Raw genomic sequence first — 24,616 nt, 5'->3', positions numbered from 1 at the left:
TGTTAAAAAAAAACCATGGTAATGTAACTTTTGCAACAAACTTCATAGTTAAAAAACCATGGTAATGTAACTTTGCAACAAACTTCATTGTTAAAAAAACCATGGTAATGTAACTTTGTAACAAACTTCATAGTTAAAAAAACATGATAATGTAACTTTGCAACAAACTTCATAGTTAAAACCATGGTAATGTAACTTTTGCAACAAACTTCATTGTTAAAACCATGGTAATGTAACTTTGGTAACAAACTTCATAGTTAAAACCATGGTAATGTAACTTTGCAACAAACTTCATTGTTAAAAAAACCATGGTAATGTAACTTTGCAACAAACTTCATTGTTAAAAAAACCATGGTAATGTAACTTTGTAACAAACTTCATAGTTAAAACCATGGTAATGTAACTTTGCAACAAACTTCATTGTTAAAAAAATCATGGTAATGTAACTTTTGTAACAAACTTCATAGTTAAAACCATGGTAATGTAACTTTGCAACAAACTTCATTGTTAAAACCATGGTAATGTAACTTTTGTAACAAACTTCATAGTTAAAACCATGGTAATGTAACTTTTGCAACAAACTTCATTGTTAAAAAAACCATGGTAAAGTAACTTTGCAACAAACTTCATTGTTAAAACCATGGTAATGTAACTTTTGCAACAAACTTCATTGTTAAAAAACCATGGTAATGTAACTTTTGTAACAAACTTCATAGTTAAAAAACCATGGTAATGTAACTTTTGTAACAAACTTCATAGTTAAAAAACCATGGTAATGTAACTTTTGTAACAAACTTCATAGTTAAAAAAACCATGGTAATGTAACTTTTGCAACAAACTTCATTGTTAAAAAAACCATGGTAATGTAACTTTTGTAACAAACTTCATAGTTAAAAACCATGGTAATGTAACTTTTGTAACAAACTTCATAGTTAAAAAACCATGGTAATGTAACTTTGCAACAAACTTCATTGTTAAAAAACCATGGTAATGTAACTTTGTAACAAACTTCATAGTTAAAAAAACCATGGTAATGTAACTTTGCAACAAACTTCATTGTTAAAAAACCATGGTAATGTAACTTTTGTAACAAACTTCATTGTTAAAAAAACATGGTAAAGTAACTTTTGCAACAAACTTCATTGTTAAAAAAAACCATGGTAATGTAACTTTTGTAACAAACTTCATAGTTAAAAAACCATGGTAATGTAACTTTTGTAACAAACTTCATTGTTAAAAAAACATGGTAAAGTAACTTTTGCAACAAACTTCATTGTTAAAAAAAACCATGGTAATGTAACTTTTGTAACAAACTTCATAGTTAAACCATGGTAATGTAACTTTTGCAACAAACTTCATTGTTAAAAAAAACCATGGTAATGTAACTTTTGTAACAAACTTCATTGTTAAAAAAAACCATGGTAATGTAACTTTTGTAACAAACTTCATAGTTAAAAACCATGGTAATGTAACTTTTGCAACATTGTTAAAAAAAAACCATGGTAATGTAACTTTTGCAACAAACTTCATAGTTAAAAAACCATGGTAATGTAACTTTTGCAACAAACTTCATTGTTAAAAAACCATGGTAATGTAACTTTTGTAACAAACTTCATTGTTAAAAAAACATGATAATGTAACTTTTGCAACAAACTTCATAGTTAAAAAACCATGGTAATGTAACTTTTGCAACAAACTTCATTGTTAAAAAACCATTGGAAATGTAACTTTGGTAACAAACTTCATAGTTAAAAAACCATGGTAATGTAACTTTTGCAACAAACTTCATTGTTAAAAAAACCATGGTAATGTAACTTTTGCAACAAACTTCATTGTTAAAAAACCATGGAAATGTAACTTTGTAACAAACTTCATTGTTAAAACCATGGTAATGTAACTTTTGCAACAAACTTCATTGTTAAAAAAAACCATGGTAATGTAACTTTTGTAACAAACTTCATTGTTAAAAAAAACCATGGTAATGTAACTTTTGTAACAAACTTCATAGTTAAACCATGGTAATGTAACTTTTGCAACAAACTTCATTGTTAAAAAAACCATGGTAATGTAACTTTTGTAACAAACTTCATAGTTAAAAACCATGGTAATGTAACTTTTGCAACAAACTTCATTGTTAAAAAAAACATGGTAATGTAACTTTTGCAACAAACTTCATTGTTGAAAAAAACCATGGTAATGTAACTTTTGTAACAAACTTCATAGTTAAAAAACATGATAATGTAACTTTTGCAACAAACTTCATAGTTAAAAAACCATGGTAATGTAACTTTTGCAACAAACTTCATTGTTAAAAAACCATTGGAAATGTAACTTTGGTAACAAACTTCATAGTTAAAAAACCATGGTAATGTAACTTTTGCAACAAACTTCATTGTTAAAAAAACCATGGTAATGTAACTTTTGTAACAAACTTCATTGTTAAAAAACATGGTAATGTAACTTTGCAACAAACTTCATAGTTAAAACCATGGTAATGTAACTTTGCAACAAACTTCATTGTTAAAACCATTGAAATGTAACTTTGTAACAAACTTCATAGTTAAAACCATGGTAATGTAACTTTGCAACAAACTTCATTGTTAAAAAACCATGGTAATGTAACTTTGCAACAAACTTCATTGTTAAAAAAAACCATGGTAATGTAACTTTGTAACAAACTTCATAGTTAAAACCATGGTAATGTAACTTTGCAACAAACTTCATTGTTAAAACCATGATAATGTAACTTTTGTAACAAACTTCATAGTTAAAAAAACCATGGTAATGTAACTTTTGCAACAAACTTCATTGTTAAAAAAAACCATGGTAAAGTAACTTTTGCAACAAACTTCATTGTTAAAAAACCATGGTAATGTAACTTTGTAACAAACTTCATAGTTAAAAAACCATGGTAATGTAACTTTGCAACAAACTTCATTGTTAAAAAAACCATGATAATGTAACTTTGTAACAAACTTCATAGTTAAAACCATGGTAATGTAACTTTGCAACAAACTTCATTGTTAAAAAAACCATGGTAATGTAACTTTTGTAACAAACTTCATAGTTAAAAAACCATGGTAATGTAACTTTTGTAACAAACTTCATAGTTAAAAAAACCATGGTAATGTAACTTTTGCAACAAACTTCATTGTTAAAAAAACCATGGTAATGTAACTTTGTAACAAACTTCATTGTTAAAAAAACCATGGTAATGTAACTTTGTAACAAACTTCATTGTTAAAAAAACATGGTAATGTAACTTTTGCAACAAACTTCATTGTTAAAACCATGGTAATGTAACTTTGTAACAAACTTCATAGTTAAAACCATGGTAATGTAACTTTGCAACAAACTTCATTGTTAAAAAAACCATGGTAATGTAACTTTGCAACAAACTTCATTGTTAAAAAAACCATGGTAATGTAACTTTGCAACAAACTTCATTGTTAAAAACCATGGTAATGTAACTTTGCAACAAACTTCATTGTTAAAAAACATGGTAATGTAACTTTGTAACAAACTTCATAGTTAAAACCATGGTAATGTAACTTTGCAACAAACTTCATTGTTAAAAAAACCATGGTAATGTAACTTTGTAACAAACTTCATAGTTAAAACCATGGTAATGTAACTTTGCAACAAACTTCATAGTTAAAACCATGGTAATGTAACTTTGCAACAAACTTCATTGTTAAAAAAACCATGGTAATGTAACTTTGTAACAAACTTCATTGTTAAAAAAAAACCATGGTAATGTAACTTTTGTAACAAACTTCATAGTTAAAAAACCATGGTAATGTAACTTTTGCAACAAACTTCATTGTTAAAAAACCATGGTAATGTAACTTTTGTAACAAACTTCATTGTTAAAAAAACCATGGTAATGTAACTTTGTAACAAACTTCATTGTTAAAAAAACATGGTAATGTAACTTTGCAACAAACTTCATTGTTAAAAAAACCATGGTAATGTAACTTTGTAACAAACTTCATAGTTAAAACCATGGTAATGTAACTTTTGCAACAAACTTCATTGTTAAAAAAACCATGGTAATGTAACTTTGCAACAAACTTCATTGTTAAAAAAACCATGGTAATGTAACTTTTGTAACAAACTTCATAGTTAAAAACCATGGTAATGTAACTTTTGCAACAAACTTCATTGTTAAAAAAAACCATGGTAATGTAACTTTTGTAACAAACTTCATAGTTAAAACCATGGTAATGTAACTTTGCAACAAACTTCATTGTTAAAACCATGGTAATGTAACTTTGTAACAAACTTCATAGTTAAAAAACATGATAATGTAACTTTTGCAACAAACTTCATAGTTAAAAAACCATGGTAATGTAACTTTTGCAACAAACTTCATTGTTAAAAAACCATTGGAAATGTAACTTTGGTAACAAACTTCATAGTTAAAAAACCATGGTAATGTAACTTTTGCAACAAACTTCATTGTTAAAAAAAACCATGGTAAAGTAACTTTTGCAACAAAATTCATTGTTAAAAAAAATCATGGTAATGTAACTTTTGTAACAAACTTCATAGTTAAAAAACCATGGTAATGTAACTTTTGCAACAAACTTCATTGTTAAAAAACCATGGTAATGTAATTTTGTAACAAACTTCATTGTTAAAACCATGGTAATGTAATTTTGTAACAAACTTCATTGTTAAAAAAACCATGGTAATGTAACTTTGTAACAAACTTCATTGTTAAAAAACCATGGTAATGTAACTTTGCAACAAACTTCATTGTTAAAAAAAAACCATGGTAATGTAACTTTTGCAACAAACTTCATAGTTAAAAAACCATGGTAATGTAACTTTTGCAACAAACTTCATTGTTAAAACCATGGTAATGTAACTTTGTAACAAACTTCATAGTTAAAACCATGGTAATGTAACTTTGCAACAAACTTCATTGTTAAAAAAACCATGGTAATGTAACTTTGTAACAAACTTCATAGTTAAAAAACATGGTAATGTAACTTTGCAACAAACTTCATAGTTAAAACCATGGTAATGTAACTTTGCAACAAACTTCATTGTTAAAACCATTGAAATGTAACTTTGTAACAAACTTCATAGTTAAAACCATGGTAATGTAACTTTGCAACAAACTTCATTAAAAAAAACATGGTAATGTAACTTTGCAACAAAATTCATTGTTAAAAAATCATGGTAATGTAACTTTGTAACAAACTTCATAGTTAAAACCATGGTAATGTAACTTTGCAACAAACTTCATAGTTAAAACCATGGTAATGTAACTTTGCAACAAACTTCATTGTTAAAAAAAACCATGATAATGTAACTTTGTAACAAACTTCATAGTTAAAAAACCATGGTAATGTAACTTTGCAACAAACTTCATTGTTAAAAAACCATGGTAATGTAACTTTGCAACAAACTTCATTGTTAAAAAACCATGGTAATGTAACTTTTGCAACAAACTTCATTGTTAAAACCATGGTAATGTAACTTTGTAACAAACTTCATAGTTAAAAAAACCCATGGTAATGTAACTTTGCAACAAACTTCATTGTTAAAACCATGGTAATGTAACTTTGTAACAAACTTCATAGTTAAAAAAACCATGGTAATGTAACTTTGTAACAAACTTCATAGTTAAAAAACCATGGTAATGTAACTTTGCAACAAACTTCATTGTTAAAAAAACCATGGTAATGTAACTTTGCAACAAACTTCATTGTTAAAAAACCATGGTAATGTAACTTTGTAACAAACTTCATAATTAAAAAACCATGGTAATGTAACTTTGTAACAAACTTCATTGTTAAAAAAACATGGTAAAGTAAAAGTAACAAACTTCATAGTTAAAACCATGGTAATGTAACTTTGCAACAAACTTCATTGTTAAAACCATGGTAATGTAACTTTTGTAACAAACTTCATTGTTAAAAAAAACCATGGTAATGTAACTTTTGTAACAAACTTCATAGTTAAAACCATGGTAATGTAACTTTGCAACAAACTTCATTGTTAAAAAAAACCATGGTAATGTAACTTTGTAACAAACTTCATAGTTAAAACCATGGTAATGTAACTTTGCAACAAACTTCATTGTTAAAACCATGGTAATGTAACTTTTGTAACAAACTTCATTGTTAAAAAAACATGGTAAAGTAACTTTTGCAACAAACTTCATTGTTAAAAAACCATGGTAATGTAACTTTTGTAACAAACTTCATAGTTAAAAAACCATGGTAATGTAACTTTTGCAACAAACTTCATTGTTAAAAAACCATGGTAATGTAACTTTTGTAACAAACTTCATAGTTAAAAAACCATGGTAATGTAACTTTTGCAACAAACTTCATTGTTAAAAAAAACCATGGTAATGTAACTTTTGTAACAAACTTCATAGTTAAAACCATGGTAATGTAACTTTGCAACAAACTTCATTGTTAAAACCATGGTAATGTAACTTTGTAACAAACTTCATTGTTAAAAAAACCATGGTAATGTAACTTTGTAACAAACTTCATTGTTAAAACCATGGTAATGTAACTTTGCAACAAACTTCATTTGTAACAAACTTCATGGTTAAAACCATGTAATGTAACTTTGCAACAAACTTCATTGTTAAAAAACCATGGTAATGTAACTTTGTAACAAACTTCATAGTTAAAAAAACATGATAATGTAACTTTGCAACAAACTTCATAGTTAAAACCATGGTAATGTAACTTTGCAACAAACTTCATTGTTAAAACCATGGTAATGTAACTTTTGTAACAAACTTCATAGTTAAAACCATGGTAATGTAACTTTGCAACAAACTTCATTGTTAAAAAAACCATGGTAATGTAACTTTGTAACAAACTTCATTGTTAAAAAAAAACCATGGTAATGTAACTTTTGTAACAAACTTCATAGTTAAAAAACATGGTAATGTAACTTTGCAACAAACTTCATTGTTAAAAAACCATGGTAATGTAACTTTGTAACAAACTTCATTGTTAAAAAACCATGGTAATGTAACTTTGTAACAAACTTCATAGTTAAAACCATGGTAATGTAACTTTGCAACAAACTTCATTGTTAAAAAAAACCATGGTAATGTAACTTTGTAACAAACTTCATAGTTAAAACCATGGTAATGTAACTTTGCAACAAACTTCATTGTTAAAAAAACCATGGTAATGTAACTTTGCAACAAACTTCATTGTTAAAACCATGGTAATGTAACTTTGTAACAAACTTCATAGTTAAAACCATGGTAATGTAACTTTGCAACAAACTTCATTGTTAAAAAAACCATGGTAATGTAACTTTGTAACAAACTTCATAGTTAAAACCATGGTAATGTAACTTTGCAACAAACATGTTAAAAAACCATGGTAATGTAACTTTGCAACAAACTTCATTGTTAAAAAAAACCATGGTAATGTAACTTTGTAACAAACTTCATAGTTAAAAAACCATGCTTTGCAACAAACTTCATTGTTAAAAAACAAACTTCATGGTAATGTAACTTTGCAACAAACTTCATTGTTAAAAAAACCATGGTAATGTAACTTTGTAACAAACTTCATAGTTAAAACCATGGTAATGTAACTTTGCAACAAACTTCATTGTTAAAAAACCATGGTAATGTAACTTTGTAACAAACTTCATAGTTAAAAAACCATGGTAATGTAACTTTGCAACAAACTTCATTGTTAAAAAACCATGGTAATGTAACTTTGCAACAAACTTCATTTAAAAAAACCATGGTAATGTAACTTTTGCAACAAACTTCATTGTTAAAAAAACATGGTAATGTAACTTTGTAACAAACTTCATAGTTAAAAAACCATGGTAATGTAACTTTGCAACAAACTTCATTGTTAAAACCATGGTAATGTAACTTTGTAACAAACTGTAAAACTTTTGCAACAAACTTCATTGTTAACTTTGTAAAAACTTCATTGTTAAAAAAAAAAACCATGGTAATGTAACTTTGCAACAAACTTTGTAACAAACTCATTGTTAAAAAACCATGGTAATGTAACTTTGTAACAAACTTCATTTGCTTTGTAACAAACTTCATTGTTAAAAACCATGGTAATGTAACTTTTGTAAAAACTTCATGGTTAAAAAACCATGTAATGTAACTTTGTAACAAACTTCATTGTTAAAACCATGGTAATGTAACTTTGCAACAAACTTCATTGTTAAAAAACCATGGTAATGTAACTTTGCAACAAACTTCATTGTTAAAAATGGTAATGTAACTTTGTAACAAACTTCATAGGTAATGTAACTTTGTAACAAACTTCATGGTAATGTAACTTTGTAACAAACTTCATAGTTAAAACCATGGTAATGTAACTTTGCAACAAACTTCATTGTTAAAAAAAACCATGGTAATGTAACTTTGTAACAAACTTCATAGTTAAAAAAACCATGGTAATGTAACTTTGCAACAAACTTCATTGTTAAAAAAACCATGGTAATGTAACTTTGCAACAAACTTCATTGTTAAAACCATGGTAATGTAACTTTTTGTAACAAACTTCATAGTTAAAAAAACCATGGTAATGTAACTTTGCAACAAACTTCATTGTTAAAAAAACCATGGTAATGTAACTTTGCAACAAACTTCATAGTTAAAACAAACTTCATTGTTAAAAAAACCATGGTAATGTAACTTTGTAACAAACTTCATAGTTAAAACCATGGTAATGTAACTTTGCAACAAACTTCATTGTTAAAAAAACCATGGTAATGTAACTTTTGTAACAAACTTCATTGTTAACAAACTTCATTGTTAAAAAAAACCATGGTAATGTAACTTTGTAACAAACTTCATAGTTAAAAACCATGGTAATGTAACTTTGCAACAAACTTCATTGTTAAAAAAAACCATGGTAATGTAACTTTGTAACAAACTTCATAGTTAAAACCATGGTAATGTAACTTTGTTTTGCAACAAACTTCATTGTTAAAAAACCAACAAACTTCATTGTTAAAACCATGGTAATGTAACTTTGTAACAAACTTCATAGTTAAAAACCATGGTAATGTAACTTTGCAACAAACTTCATTGTTAAAAAAACCATGGTAATGTAACTTTGTAACAAACTTCATAGTTAAAAAACCATGGTAATGTAACTTTGTAACAAACTTCATTGTTAAAAAAACCATGGTAAAGTAACTTTTGCAACAAACTTGTTAAAAAATCATTGTAATGTAACTTTGCAACAAACTTCATTGTGGTAATGTAAAACCATGGTAATGTAACTTTGCAACAAACTTCATTGTTAAAAAAAAACATGGTAATGTAACTTTGCAACAAACTTCATTGTTAACAAATGTCACTTTGTTAAAAAAACCATGGTACCATGGTAATGTAACTTTGCAACAAACTTCATTGTTAAAAACCATGGTAATGTAACTTTTGTAACAAACTTCATTGTTAAAACCATGGTAATGTAACTTTGCAACAAACTTCATTGTTAAAAAACCATGGTAATGTAACTTTGTAACAAACTTCATAGTTAAAACCATGGTAATGTAACTTTGCAACAAACTTCATTGTTAAAAAAACCATGGTAATGTAACTTTGTAACAAACTTCATAGTTAAAAAAACCATGGTAATGTAACTTTGCAACAAACTTCATTGTTAAAAAAACCATGGTAATGTAACTTTGTAACAAACTTCATTGTTAAAAAAACCATGGTAATGTAACTTTTGTAACAAACTTCATTAATGTAACTTTGCAACAAACTTCATTGTTAAAAAAACATGGTAATGTAACTTTGCAACAAACTTCATTGTTAAAACCATGGTAATGTAACTTTGTAACAAACTTCATTGTTAAAACCATGGTAATGTAACTTTGTAACAAACTTCATTGTTAAAAAAATGTAACATGGTAATGTAACTTTTGTAACAAACTTCATTGTTAAAAAAAAACCATGGTAATGTAACTTTGTAACAAACTTCATTGTTAAAAAACCATGGTAATGTAACTTTTGTAACAAACTTCATTGTTAAAAAAACCATGGTAATGTAACTTTGCAACAAACTTCATTGTTAAAAAAACCATGGTAATGTAACTTTGTAACAAACCATGGTAATGTAACTTTGTTAAAAAAACCATGGTAATGTAACTTTGCAACAAACTTCATTGTTAAAAACCATGGTAATGTAACTTTGTAACAAACTTCATAGTTAAAAAAACCATGGTAATGTAACTTTGCAACAAACTTCATTGTTAAAACCATGGTAATGTAACTTTGTAACAAACTTCATTGTTAAAACCATGGTAATGTAACTTTGTAACAAAAACTTCATTGTTAAAAAAATGTAACTTTGTATGGTAAAGTAACTTTGCAACAAACTTCATTGTTAAAAAAAACCATGGTAATGTAACTTTGTAACAAACTTCATAGTTAAAACCATGGTAATGTAACTTTGCAACAAACTTCATTGTTAAAAAACCATGGTAATGTAACTTTGCAACAAACTTCATTGTTAAAACCATGGTAATGTAACTTTGTAACAAACTTCATAGTTAAAAAACCATGGTAATGTAACTTTGCAACAAACTTGTTAAAAAAAACCATGGTAATGTAACTTTGCAACAAACTTCATAGTTAAAAAACCATGGTAATGTAACTTTGCAACAAACTTCATTGTTAAAACCATGGTAATGTAACTTTGTAACAAACTTCATAGTTAAAAAACATGATAATGTAACTTTGCAACAAACTTCATAGTTAAAACCATGGTAATGTAACTTTTGCAACAAACTTCATTGTTAAAACCATTGAAATGTAACTTTGTAACAAACTTCATAGTTAAAAAACCATGGTAATGTAACTTTGCAACAAACTTCATTGTTAAAAAAACCATGGTAATGTAACTTTGCAACAAACTTCATTGTTAAAAAAACCATGGTAATGTAACTTTGTAACAAACTTCATAGTTAAAACCATGGTAATGTAACTTTGCAACAAACTTCATTGTTAAAAAACCATGGTAATGTAACTTTGTAACAAACTTCATTGTTAAAAAAACCATGGTAATGTAACTTTGTAACAAACTTCATAGTTAAAACCATGGTAATGTAACTTTTGCAACAAACTTCATTGTTAAAAAAACCATGGTAATGTAACTTTGTAACAAACTTCATAGTTAAAACCATGGTAATGTAACTTTGCAACAAACTTCATTGTTAAAAAACATGGTAAAGTAACTTTTGCAACAAACTTCATTGTTGAAAAAAACCATGGTAATGTAACTTTTGTAACAAACTTCATAGTTAAAAAACATGATAATGTACCTTTTGCAACAAACTTCATAGTTAAAAAACCATGGTAATGTAACTTTTGCAACAAACTTCATTGTTAAAAAACCATTGGAAATGTAACTTTGGTAACAAACTTCATAGTTAAAACCATGGTAATGTAACTTTGCAACAAACTTCATTGTTAAAAAAAACATGGTAATGTAACTTTGTAACAAACTTCATAGTTAAAAAACATGATAATGTAACTTTGCAACAAACTTCATTGTTAAAACCATGGTAATGTAACTTTGCAACAAACTTCATTGTTAAAACCATGGTAATGTAACTTTGTAACAAACTTCATAGTTAAAACCATGGTAATGTAACTTTGCAACAAACTTCATTGTTAAAAAAACCATGGTAATGTAACTTTGTAACAAACTTCATAGTTAAAAAACCATGGTAATGTAACTTTGCAACAAACTTCATTGTTAAAAAACCATGGTAATGTAACTTTGCAACAAACTTCATTGTTAAAAAAACCATTGAAATGTAACTTTGGTAACAAACTTCATAGTTAAAAAACCATGGTAATGTAACTTTTGCAACAAACTTCATTGTTAAAAAAACCATGGTAAAGTAACTTTGCAACAAAATTCATTGTTAAAAAATCATGGTAATGTAACTTTGTAACAAACTTCATAGTTAAAACCATGGTAATGTAACTTTTGCAACAAACTTCATTGTTAAAAAACCATGGTAATGTAATTTTTGTAACAAACTTCATTGTTAAAAAACCATGGTAATGTAATTTTTGTAACAAACTTCATTGTTAAAAAACCATGGTAATGTAACTTTTGTAACAAACTTCATAGTTAAAAAACCATGGTAATGTAACTTTGCAACAAACTTCATTGTTAAAAAAACCATGGTAATGTAACTTTGTAACAAACTTCATAGTTAAAAAAAACATGATAATGTAACTTTGCAACAAACTTCATAGTTAAAAAACCATGGTAATGTAACTTTTGCAACAAACTTCATTGTTAAAAAACCATTGGAAATGTAACTTTGGTAACAAACTTCATAGTTAAAAAACCATGGTAATGTAACTTTTGCAACAAACTTCATTGTAAAAAAAACCATGGTAATGTAACTTTGTAACAAACTTCATAGTTAAAACCATGGTAATGTAACTTTGCAACAAACTTCATTGTTAAAAAAACCATGGTAATGTAACTTTGCAACAAACTTCATTGTTAAAAAAACCATGGTAATGTAACTTTGCAACAAAATTCATTGTTAAAAAATCATGGTAATGTAACTTTGTAACAAACTTCATAGTTAAAAAACCATGGTAATGTAACTTTGCAACAAACTTCATTGTTAAAACCATGGTAATGTAATTTTGTAACAAACTTCATTGTTAAAACCATGGTAATGTAATTTTGTAACAAACTTCATTGTTAAAACCATGGTAATGTAACTTTGTAACAAACTTCATAGTTAAAACCATGGTAATGTAACTTTTGCAACAAACTTCATTGTTAAAAAAAACCATGGTAATGTAACTTTTGTAACAAACTTCATAGTTAAAAAACATGATAATGTACCTTTTGCAACAAACTTCATAGTTAAAAAACCATGGTAATGTAACTTTTGCAACAAACTTCATTGTTAAAAAACCATTGGAAATGTAACTTTGGTAACAAACTTCATAGTTAAAAAACCATGGTAATGTAACTTTTGCAACAAACTTCATTGTAAAAAAAACCATGGTAATGTAACTTTTGTAACAAACTTCATAGTTAAAAAACCATGGTAATGTAACTTTTGCAACAAACTTCATTGTTAAAAAACCATGGTAATGTAACTTTGCAACAAACTTCATTGTTAAAAAAACCATGGTAATGTAACTTTTGTAACAAACTTCATAGTTAAAAACCATGGTAATGTAACTTTTGCAACAAACTTCATTGTTAAAAAAAACCATGGTAATGTAACTTTTGTAACAAACTTCATAGTTAAAAAACCATGGTAATGTAACTTTTGCAACAAACTTCATTGTTAAAAAAACCATGGTAATGTAACTTTTGTAACAAACTTCATAGTTAAAAAACATGATAATGTAACTTTTGCAACAAACTTCATAGTTAAAAAACCATGGTAATGTAACTTTTGCAACAAACTTCATTGTTAAAACCATTGAAATGTAACTTTGTAACAAACTTCATAGTTAAAAAACCATGGTAATGTAACTTTTGCAACAAACTTCATTGTTAAAAAAACCATGGTAAAGTAACTTTTGCAACAAAATTCATTGTTAAAAAAATCATGGTAATGTAACTTTTGCAACAAACTTCATTGTTAAAAAACCATGGTAATGTAATTTTGTAACAAACTTCATTGTTAAAACCATGGTAATGTAACTTTGTAACAAACTTCATAGTTAAAAAACCATGGTAATGTAACTTTGCAACAAACTTCATTGTTAAAAAAACCATGGTAATGTAACTTTGCAACAAACTTCATTGTTAAAAAAACCATGGTAATGTAACTTTGCAACAAAATTCATTGTTAAAAAAATCATGGTAATGTAACTTTGTAACAAACTTCATAGTTAAAACCATGGTAATGTAACTTTGCAACAAACTTCATTGTTAAAAAAACCATGGTAATGTAACTTTTGTAACAAACTTCATAGTTAAAAAACCATGGTAATGTAACTTTTGCAACAAACTTCATTGTTAAAAAAACATGGTAAAGTAACTTTTGCAACAAACTTCATTGTTGAAAAAAACCATGGTAATGTAACTTTGTAACAAACTTCATAGTTAAAAAACATGATAATGTACCTTTTGCAACAAACTTCATAGTTAAAAAACCATGGTAATGTAACTTTTGCAACAAACTTCATTGTTAAAAAACCATTGGAAATGTAACTTTGGTAACAAACTTCATAGTTAAAAAACATGGTAATGTAACTTTGCAACAAACTTCATTGTTAAAAAAAACATGGTAATGTAACTTTTGTAACAAACTTCATAGTTAAAAAACATGATAATGTAACTTTTGCAACAAACTTCATAGTTAAAAAACCATGGTAATGTAACTTTGGTAACAAACTTCATAGTTAAAACCATGGTAATGTAACTTTGCAACAAACTTCATTGTTAAAAAACCATGGTAAAGTAACTTTTGCAACAAACTTCATTGTTAAAAAACCATGGTAAAGTAACTTTTGCAACAAACTTCATTGTCAAAAAAACCATGGTAATGTAACTTTTGTAACAAACTTCATAGTTAAAAAAACCATGGTAATGTAACTTTGCAACAAACTTCATTGTTAAAAAACCATGATAATGTAACTTTTGTAACAAACTTCATAGTTAAAAAACCATGGTAATGTAACTTTTGTAACAAACTTCATAGTTAAAAAAAACCATGGTAATGTAACTTTTGCAACAAACTTCATTGTTAAAAAAACCATGGTAATGTAACTTTGTAACAAACTTCATAGTTAAAACCATGGTAATGTAACTTTGCAACAAACTTCATTGTTAAAAAAACCATGGTAATGTAACTTTTGTAACAAACTTCATTGTTAAAAAACATGGTAATGTAACTTTGCAACAAACTTCATTGTTGAAAACCATGGTAATGTAACTTTGTAACAAACTTCATATTTAAAACCATGGTAATGTAACTTTGTAACAAACTTCATAGTTAAAACCATGGTAATGTAACTTTTGCAACAAAATTCATTGTTAAAAAAACCATGGTAATGTAACTTTTGCAACAAACTTCATTGTTAAAAAAACCATGGTAATGTAACTTTGTAACAAACTTCATAGTTAAAACCATGGTAATGTAACTTTGCAACAAACTTCATTGTTAAAAAAAACCATGGTAATGTAACTTTGTAACAAACTTCATAGTTAAAACCATGGTAATGTAACTTTGCAACAAACTTCATTGTTAAAAAACCATGGTAATGTAACTTTGTAACAAACTTCATAGTTAAAAAAATGATAATGTAACTTTTGCAACAAACTTCATTGTTAAAAAAACCATGGTAATGTAACTTTTGCAACAAACTTCATTGTTAAAACCATTGAAATGTAACTTTGTAACAAACTTCATAGTTAAAACCATGGTAATGTAACTTTTGCAACAAACTTCATTGTTAAAAAAACCATGGTAAAGTAACTTTGCAACAAAATTCATTGTTAAAAAAATCATGGTAATGTAACTTTGTAACAAACTTCATAGTTAAAACCATGGTAATGTAACTTTGCAACAAACTTCATTGTTAAAACCATGGTAATGTAATTTTGTAACAAACTTCATTGTTAAAACCATGGTAATGTAACTTTGTAACAAACTTCATAGTTAAAAAACCATGGTAATGTAACTTTGCAACAAACTTCATTGTTAAAACCATGGTAATGTAACTTTGCAACAAACTTCATTGTTAAAAAAACCATGGTAATGTAACTTTGTAACAAACTTCATAGTTAAACCATGGTAATGTAACTTTTGCAACAAACTTCATTGTTAAAACCATGGTAATGTAACTTTGTAACAAACTTCATAGTTAAAAAACCATGGTAATGTAACTTTGCAACAAACTTCATTGTTAAAACCATGGTAAAGTAACTTTGCAACAAAATTCATTGTTAAAAAAATCATGGTAATGTAACTTTTGTAACAAACTTCATAGTTAAAAAACATGATAATGTAACTTTTGCAACAAACTTCATAGTTAAAAAACCATGGTAATGTAACTTTTGCAACAAACTTCATTGTTAAAACCATTGAAATGTAACTTTGTAACAAACTTCATAGTTAAAACCATGGTAATGTAACTTTGCAACAAACTTCATTGTTAAAACCATGGTAATGTAACTTTGTAACAAACTTCATTGTTAAAAAAACATGGTAAAGTAACTTTTGCAACAAACTTCATTGTTAAAAAACCATGGTAATGTAACTTTTGCAACAAACTTCATTGTTAAAAAAAACCATGATAATGTAACTTTTGTAACAAACTTCATAGTTAAAAAACCATGGTAATGTAACTTTGCAACAAACTTCATTGTTAAAACCATGGTAATGTAACTTTGCAACAAACTTCATTGTTAAAACCATGGTAAAGTAACTTTGCAACAAACTTCATTGTTAAAAAACCATGGTAAGTAACTTTGCAACAAACTTCATTGTCAAAAAAACCATGGTAATGTAACTTTGTAACAAACTTCATAGTTAAAAAAACCATGGTAATGTAACTTTGCAACAAACTTCATTGTTTAAAACCATGGTAATGTAACTTTGTAACAAACTTCATAGTTAAAACCATGGTAATGTAACTTTGCAACAAACTTCATTGTTAAAAAAAAACCATGGTAATGTAACTTTGTAACAAACTTCATTGTTAAAAAACATGGTAAAGTAACTTTGCAACAAACTTCATTGTTGAAAAAACCATGGTAATGTAACTTTGTAACAAACTTCATAGTTAAAACCATGGTAATGTAACTTTGCAACAAACTTCATTGTTAAAAAACCATGGTAATGTAACTTTGTAACAAACTTCATAGTTAAAAAACCATGGTAATGTAACTTTGCAACAAACTTCATTGTTAAAAAAACCATGGTAATGTAACTTTGTAACAAACACTATAGTTAAAAACCATGGTAATGTAACTTTGCAACAAACTTCATTGTTAAAAAAACCATGGTAATGTAACTTTGTAACAAACTTCATTGTTAAAAAAACATGGTAAAGTAACTTTTGCAACAAACTTCATTGTTAAAACCATGGTAATGTAACTTTTGTAACAAACTTCATAGTTAAAAAACCATGGTAATGTAACTTTTGCAACAAACTTCATTGTTAAAAAAACCATGGTAATGTAACTTTTGTAACAAACTTCATGGTTAAAACCATGGTAATGTAACTTTGCAACAAACTTCATTGTTAAAAAAACCATGGTAATGTAACTTTGTAACAAACTTCATAGTTAAAACCATGGTAATGTAACTTTGCAACAAACTTCATTGTTAAAAAACCATGGTAATGTAACTTTGCAACAAACTTCATAGTTAAAACCATGGTAATGTAACTTTGCAACAAACTTCATAGTTAAAACCATTGAAATGTAACTTTGGTAACAAACTTCATAGTTAAAAAACCATGGTAATGTAACTTTTGCAACAAACTTCATTGTTAAAAAACCATGGTAAAGTAACTTTTGCAACAAAATTCATTGTTAAAAAAAATCATGGTAATGTAACTTTTGTAACAAACTTCATAGTTAAAAAAACCATGGTAATGTAACTTTTGCAACAAACTTCATTGTTAAAAAAACCATGGTAATGTAACTTTTGTAACAAACTTCATAGTTAAAAAACATGATAATGTAACTTTTGCAACAAACTTCATAGTTAAAAAACCATGGTAATGTAACTTTTGCAACAAACTTCATAGTTAAAAAACATGATAATGTAACTTTGGTAACAAACTTCATAGTTAAAAAACCATGGTAAAGTAACTTTTGCAACAAACTTCATTGTTAAAAAACCATGGTAAAGTAACTTTTGCAACAAACTTCATTGTCAAAAAAACCATGGTAATGTAACTTTTGTAACAAACTTCATAGTTAAAAAAACCATGGTAATGTAACTTTTGTAACAAACTTCATAGTTAAAAAACATGATAATGTAACTTTTGCAACAAACTTCATAGTTAAAAAACCATGGTAATGTATCTTTTGCAACAAACTTCATAGTTAAAAAACATGATAATGTAACTTTGTAACAAACTTCATAGTTAAAAACCATGGTAAAGTAACTTTGCAACAAACTTCATTGTTAAAAAAACCATGGTAAAGTAACTTTGCAACAAACTTCATTGTCAAAAAAACCATGGTAATGTAACTTTGTAACAAACTTCATAGTTAAAACCATGGTAATGTAACTTTGCAACAAACTTCATTGTTTAAAACCATGGTAATGTAACTTTGTAACAAACTTCATAGTTAAAACCATGGTAATGTAACTTTGCAACAAACTTCATTGTTAAAACCATGGTAATGTAACTTTTGTAACAAACTTCATTGTTAAAAAAACATGGTAAAGTAACTTTTGCAACAAACTTCATTGTTGACAAAAACCATGGTAATGTAACTTTTGTAACAAACTTCATAGTTAAAACCATGGTAATGTAACTTTGCAACAAACTTCATTGTTAAAAAAACCATGGTAATGTAACTTTGTAACAAACTTCATAGTTAAAACCATGGTAATGTAACTTTGCAACAAACTTCATTGTTAAAAAAACCATGGTAATGTAACTTTGTAACAAACACTATAGTTAAAACCATGGTAATGTAACTTTGCAACAAACTTCATTGTTAAAAAAACCATGGTAATGTAACTTTGTAACAAACTTCATTGTTAAAAAACATGGTAAAGTAACTTTGCAACAAACTTCATTGTTAAAACCATGGTAATGTAACTTTGTAACAAACTTCATAGTTAAAACCATGGTAATGTAACTTTTAAACAAACTTCATTGTTAAAAAAACCATGGTAATGTAGCTTTTGTAACAAACTTCATGGTTAAAACCATGGTAATGTAACTTTGCAACAAACTTCATTGTTAAAAAAAACCATGGTAATGTAACTTTGTAACAAACTTCATAGTTAAAAAACCATGGTAATGTAACTTTGCAACAAACTTCATTGTTAAAAAAACCATGGTAATGTAACTTTGCAACAAACTTCATAGTTAAAAAACCATGGTAATGTAACTTTGCAACAAACTTCATAGTTAAAACCATTGAAATGTAACTTTGGTAACAAACTTCATAGTTAAAACCATGGTAATGTAACTTTGCAACAAACTTCATTGTTAAAACCATGGTAAAGTAACTTTGCAACAAAATTCATTGTTAAAAAAATCATGGTAATGTAACTTTGTAACAAACTTCATAGTTAAAAAACCATGGTAATGTAACTTTGCAACAAACTTCATTGTTAAAAAACCATGGTAATGTAACTTTGTAACAAACTTCATAGTTAAAAAACATGATAATGTAACTTTGCAACAAACTTCATAGTTAAAACCATGGTAATGTAACTTTGCAACAAACTTCATAGTTAAAAAACATGATAATGTAACTTTGTAACAAACTTCATAGTTAAAACCATGGTAATGTAACTTTGCAACAAACTTCATTGTTAAAAAAACCATGGTAAAGTAACTTTGCAACAAACTTCATTGTTAAAAAACCATGGTAAAGTAACTTTGCAACAAACTTCATTGTCAAAACCATGATAATGTAACTTTGTAACAAACTTCATTGTTAAAAAAACCATGGTAATGTAACTTTGCAACAAACTTCATTGTTAAAAAAACCATGGTAATGTAACTTTGTAACAAACTTCATTGTTAAAAAACCATGGTAAAGTAACTTTTGCAACAAACTTCATTGTTAAAAAAAACCATGGTAATGTAACTTTTGTAACAAACTTCATAGTTAAAAAACCATGGTAATGTAACTTTTGCAACAAACTTCATTGTTAAAAAAACCATGGTAAAGTAACTTTGCAACAAACTTCATTGTTAAAAAACCATGGTAATGTTACTTTTGCAACAAACTTCATTGTTAAAAAATCCATGGTAAAGTAACTTTTGTAACAAACCTCATTGTTAAAAAAACCATGGTTATGTAAATTTTGCAACAAACTTCATTGTTAAAAAATCCATGGTAAAGTAACTTCTGCAACAAACTTCACAGTAAAAAAATCAAGACAAAGTAACTTTTGTGACAAACTTCACAGTTAGAAATCAGAGTAAATTAACTTTTGTAACAAACAGCCTTGTTAAAAACCCAGTGTTAAGTTACATTTGTAACAAACTTCCTAGTTAAATACCCAGAGTAAAGTCATGTTTGTAACAAATAACCTCATGAAAAACCAAGTATAAAGTAGCATTAGTAACAAATAACCAGCCTGATTAAAAACCCAAAGTAAAATAAGATCTGTAACAAACTCCCTGGTTAAAATCACAATTACAAGAAACCTCCTGGTTATAAACCAAGTGTCAAGTCACACATGTAACAAACATCTTGGTGAAAAACCCATTATCAGGTCACACTTGTAACAAATCTCCTGGTTAAAATCCCAGTGACAAGTTACACATGTAACAAACATCTTGGTTAAAACCCAGTGTAAAACTGCATTAGCTACAAAGTCTTGGTTATAACCAACAAGTCAAAATAACGCAATGAAAATAGTTGCAAAGTAAATGAAAAGTGTCATTTTATATCCCTCTTAACTTCCCCTAATAAAAGAACAGTGTAATTTGATCTATAAATTACTTTCACTAATCAAGAAACAGTGTAATTTTTTATACATGTATAGTACTTTCCCTAATCAAGGAACAGTGTAATTTGATATATATACATATATATTACTTTCCCCAGTGAAGGAACATACATATATATCACTTTCTCCAATCAAGGAACATAATCGTATTATTTTCCCCAATTGAAGAACATGTATACATATACATATATATATATATTACTTTCCCTAATGAAGGAACACATGTATATATATTACTTTCCCCAATGAAGGAACACATGTCTATATATATATTACTTTCCCCAATTGAGGAACACATGTATATATATATTACTTTCCCCAATTGAGGAACACATGTATATATATTACTTTCCCCAACGAAGGAACACATGTGTATATCTTACTTTCCCCAATGAAGGAACACATGTATATATATATATATATTACTTTCCCCAATGAAGGAACATATATATATATATATATTACTTTCCCCAATTGAGGAACACATGTATATATATTACTTTCCCCAATGAAGTAACACATGTATATATATTAGTTTCTCCAGTGAAGGACTAATATATACCATATGTTTATGTATTACTTCCCCCAATTGAGGAACATATGTAGAAATATAATACTTTCCCCAATTGAGAAACATATGTATACATATTACTTTCCCCCAATTGAGGAACATGTATATATATTACTTTCCCTAATCTAAGCAAGATTACTCTTCCCATGAAGCATTTTTTCTTAATATTTATTCATTTGAATCTCCAGGATTTATTTTCCTTATAAACATTAACTTACTCTATTGATCTAAACTATACAGAAAGTTGCTTCATCAACTGATACGTTCAATGCAAGATATATATATATTATCTTCAGATGCTTCACAATATAAAGTACCATATGTGTAATGACTAAATCCCACAGTGCTATCAAATAATTGATCATGATGGACAATTTTTCTTCTCTGTTTAACTCACAGGAACATTAATTCTGTGTTTACCAACACCTGTCAAACCAATTCTAGCTTTCACTCACCTCACCCCCTTCCAAAGGAACAACTTTAGAGAACTTTGTTTCACAAATGACTGAATCATCTTCAGTGAGGGGATGTAGTGAGTCATTTCCAAAGTACTGGACACAATCACCGGGGGTGTCTGCAAAGTACTGCCAGGGCTGGTAAGTCTTCCCCCCATCTGTCGATCTTTCCAGGGCCCACACTCCTGGTCTGGGAGATATCCCCATCTTAATAAACACATAGGCAACATGGAATTCCTACAGAGAGAAAATTGAAAAATTATTTCAAAAAATATAATATGACGGTATGCATGTTTTCTTATAGCAAAGCCACATCGAGCTATCTGCCGAGTCCACCAAGGAGAATCAAACCCCTGATTTTAGAATTGTAAATTCGTAGAGTTGCCGCTGTAACAGTGGAGGACATATAATAATTCTCTTCTATAACATATCCATAACCAACATAGAAGTAAGTAATAACAGTTATATTATTGATCTATCAAATGTATTGCTTAAGTGGTGCTTGCCTGTTCAACACAAGGATATTAAACTCCTCTTTTCATAATTAGATATCAAAGTATGACATCATCGGGAATCATTCAATATATAAATACTAATACAACAGTTGCCCCATTTTAATTACCGACAGTGGTCAAAACAGAAAGCCAAGTGTGGCTTTGATTTAATACAAAGAAACTAAGAAACATGACATTAAAGGGCAACAAGGGACCTTCAGATTCATCTAGACCATCCTATCTACTAAATTAAAATAAGCATTAAAAAAATCTAAAGTCAGCCCCTATTATTCAAATACCTGTGAAACTTTCCCTCAGCTCCCTCAAATTAACTGCATCTACCACATCCAAAGGCAACCCATTACAAAGACTAATCACCCTGTTAGAAATATTAAGTTGTCTTAGCTGAAGATGACTCCTTTCTTGTCAAAATGTGTCCTCTAGTCTTTCCATTAAATATGTTAGAAAAATAAATAACTAACTCAAGCAGACCCTTTCTAGCTTTTCTGTTTTCAAAGTAAAACATGAGATCTTAGCCTATTCATTCCAGGTGTCACTTTAGTAACCCTCCTCTGAACCCTTCCTTCCAAACAATTCAATGTCCTTTCCGAGTTAAGGATCCCAAGGCTTAACACAGTGATCCCAATGTGGCTTAATCAATGACCTATAAAGAGACATTATAACATTTACAAATTCATTATTTCAGTACATATAACATAAAATCCTAATTTGCCATGCCACTAACATCATTTGGATGGCTCGAGAGACTAATGAACCAGAACACCAAGAACATTTTTTTTCCCCATAACACTGTTATTATAAGGTTATTCTCATGAAAATGATACTCATAACTGAAGTTGTGGTATCTTACTTGTATTATTTTGCTTTGTTTAAAATTTGTCTGCTATTTATTTTATCAACTCACTAAATGATAATTCTTTTGGAAAGCATCATTATCCTTAAAGCCAGTAACATCCAAACTTTAATGTCATCAACAAATGTAAACAATCTACAAAGATCTAAAGTTCTCACATTGATTCCTGAGGAACTCCACTTGTGACAGTGATCAAGTTTGACTGAACTCCATTTGTAACAACCCACTGCTTTCTTCAACCTAATCAGTTTTCTATCTGATGAGCAAACCTATCATTCACTCCTAGAGTTAAATTTTTTAATAATCTATGTGAAACCATGCTAAATGCTTTCTGAAAATCTATACAAACCAAATCTACACCCTTACTCTCATTTTCATAACCAGTAACCTCTTCAAAGAATACCAACAGACTTTTAAAACAAAATTTTCCCTTAGTAAAACCATTTTGATTATCCAATAAAATTTTGAGCTTTGTTAAATTATTTTGTAAAGTATCTTTTATAAGACTTCCCAAAATGTTTCCCAAAACTGATGTAAGGTTAAAGGGTCTATAATTACTGGGACAATTTTTATTACCTCCCTCGAAAATTTCAGAGTTACATTAGCTTCCAGTCCTTTGGTACTTGTCTACTACTCAAGAATTAAGAAGATATGGTAATAAGTGGCTCACATATCCAGTCTTTAATCTCTTTCAAAATCCTTGGATAAATATTATCTGGCCCATGAACTTTATCATTTGTTACATATCCCAATTTTTTTAACAAGTTCAGAATGAATGTGATCATCTTTTTCGATGTTGTTTTCATCTATCAAATGTTCAAGATGAGGAATACTGCTTAAGTCTTCATCAGTAAAAACTGATTAAAAATATTTAATAATCATCATATATTAATCTTTCTACATCATCCTTCAAAGGCTTTGCTTAATATTCACATATTTGAAGAAATCTTTGCTGCTAACATTTTAATTCTCAATTAACCTTTCTCCATATTCTTTTCGTGGTTTCCTAATTTCCCATCTTACCAGTGTTCTTCATCTTCTATAATGATCAAAATCTCCTATCATTGCAGTGAAGTTAAACTTTTTATGGTTATTTTTTTCTTTAATGTTATCCTTTTATACCCTCTTTGAGACTATATATTTCCTACCCAAAAACTTTTTGACTTTTTGTTATTTCTGATTTGGAACCTTCTTAGTATACTTGAGATTACCTGTCATATCTAATCAAAATGGTTGCATTTTTCTGACTTGATATGTCATAAAACTTGTCTCCTGTGTTACTGGGTAATTCCATTGTGTGCTACTTGACCTTATGTCTGAATAATACTTTAGAAGTCTGTTAAATTAAGCAGAGCCCCCCGCTAGTACAGTGGTACGGCTACGGATTTACAATGCTAAAATCAGAGGTTCAATTCCCCTCGATGGGCTCAGCAGATAGCCCGATGTGGCTTTGCTATAAGAAAATAAAACACACACACACACACATGAAGCAGAAATACTTACACATTATGATGGCCTACTTACGATTGGTTAGCCAAATCAATATGTATCTTAAAAAATGTTTCCAATTCTGCAT

At 28.0% G+C, this 24,616-nt stretch overlaps 1 protein-coding gene across 1 annotated transcript in view; it reads right to left on the bottom strand.

Annotated features, from left to right (window-relative positions):
* LOC143228427 (laminin subunit alpha-like) overlaps window positions 1-24,334 on the bottom strand; it is a 123,327-nt gene extending 98,993 nt beyond the window's left edge. Inside the window, exons 1-3 of the mRNA XM_076459690.1 lie at window positions 24,252-24,334; window positions 23,390-23,450; window positions 21,673-21,909 (exon numbers count right to left, since the gene is read on the bottom strand). Of these exons, the coding sequence (XP_076315805.1) occupies window positions 21,673-21,909; window positions 23,390-23,450; window positions 24,252-24,334 (381 nt within the window). The remainder of the gene's footprint in view (window positions 1-21,672; window positions 21,910-23,389; window positions 23,451-24,251) is intronic.
* Between the last annotated feature and the right edge of the window lie 282 nt (window positions 24,335-24,616).

The sequence above is a fragment of the Tachypleus tridentatus genome, chromosome 10, assembly GCF_004210375.1.
Source record: "Tachypleus tridentatus isolate NWPU-2018 chromosome 10, ASM421037v1, whole genome shotgun sequence".
Taxonomy (NCBI): Eukaryota; Metazoa; Arthropoda; class Merostomata; order Xiphosura; family Limulidae; genus Tachypleus; species Tachypleus tridentatus.
Note: the sequence above shows the minus strand (reverse complement) of the source record. Positions and strands in the feature narration are given on the sequence as shown.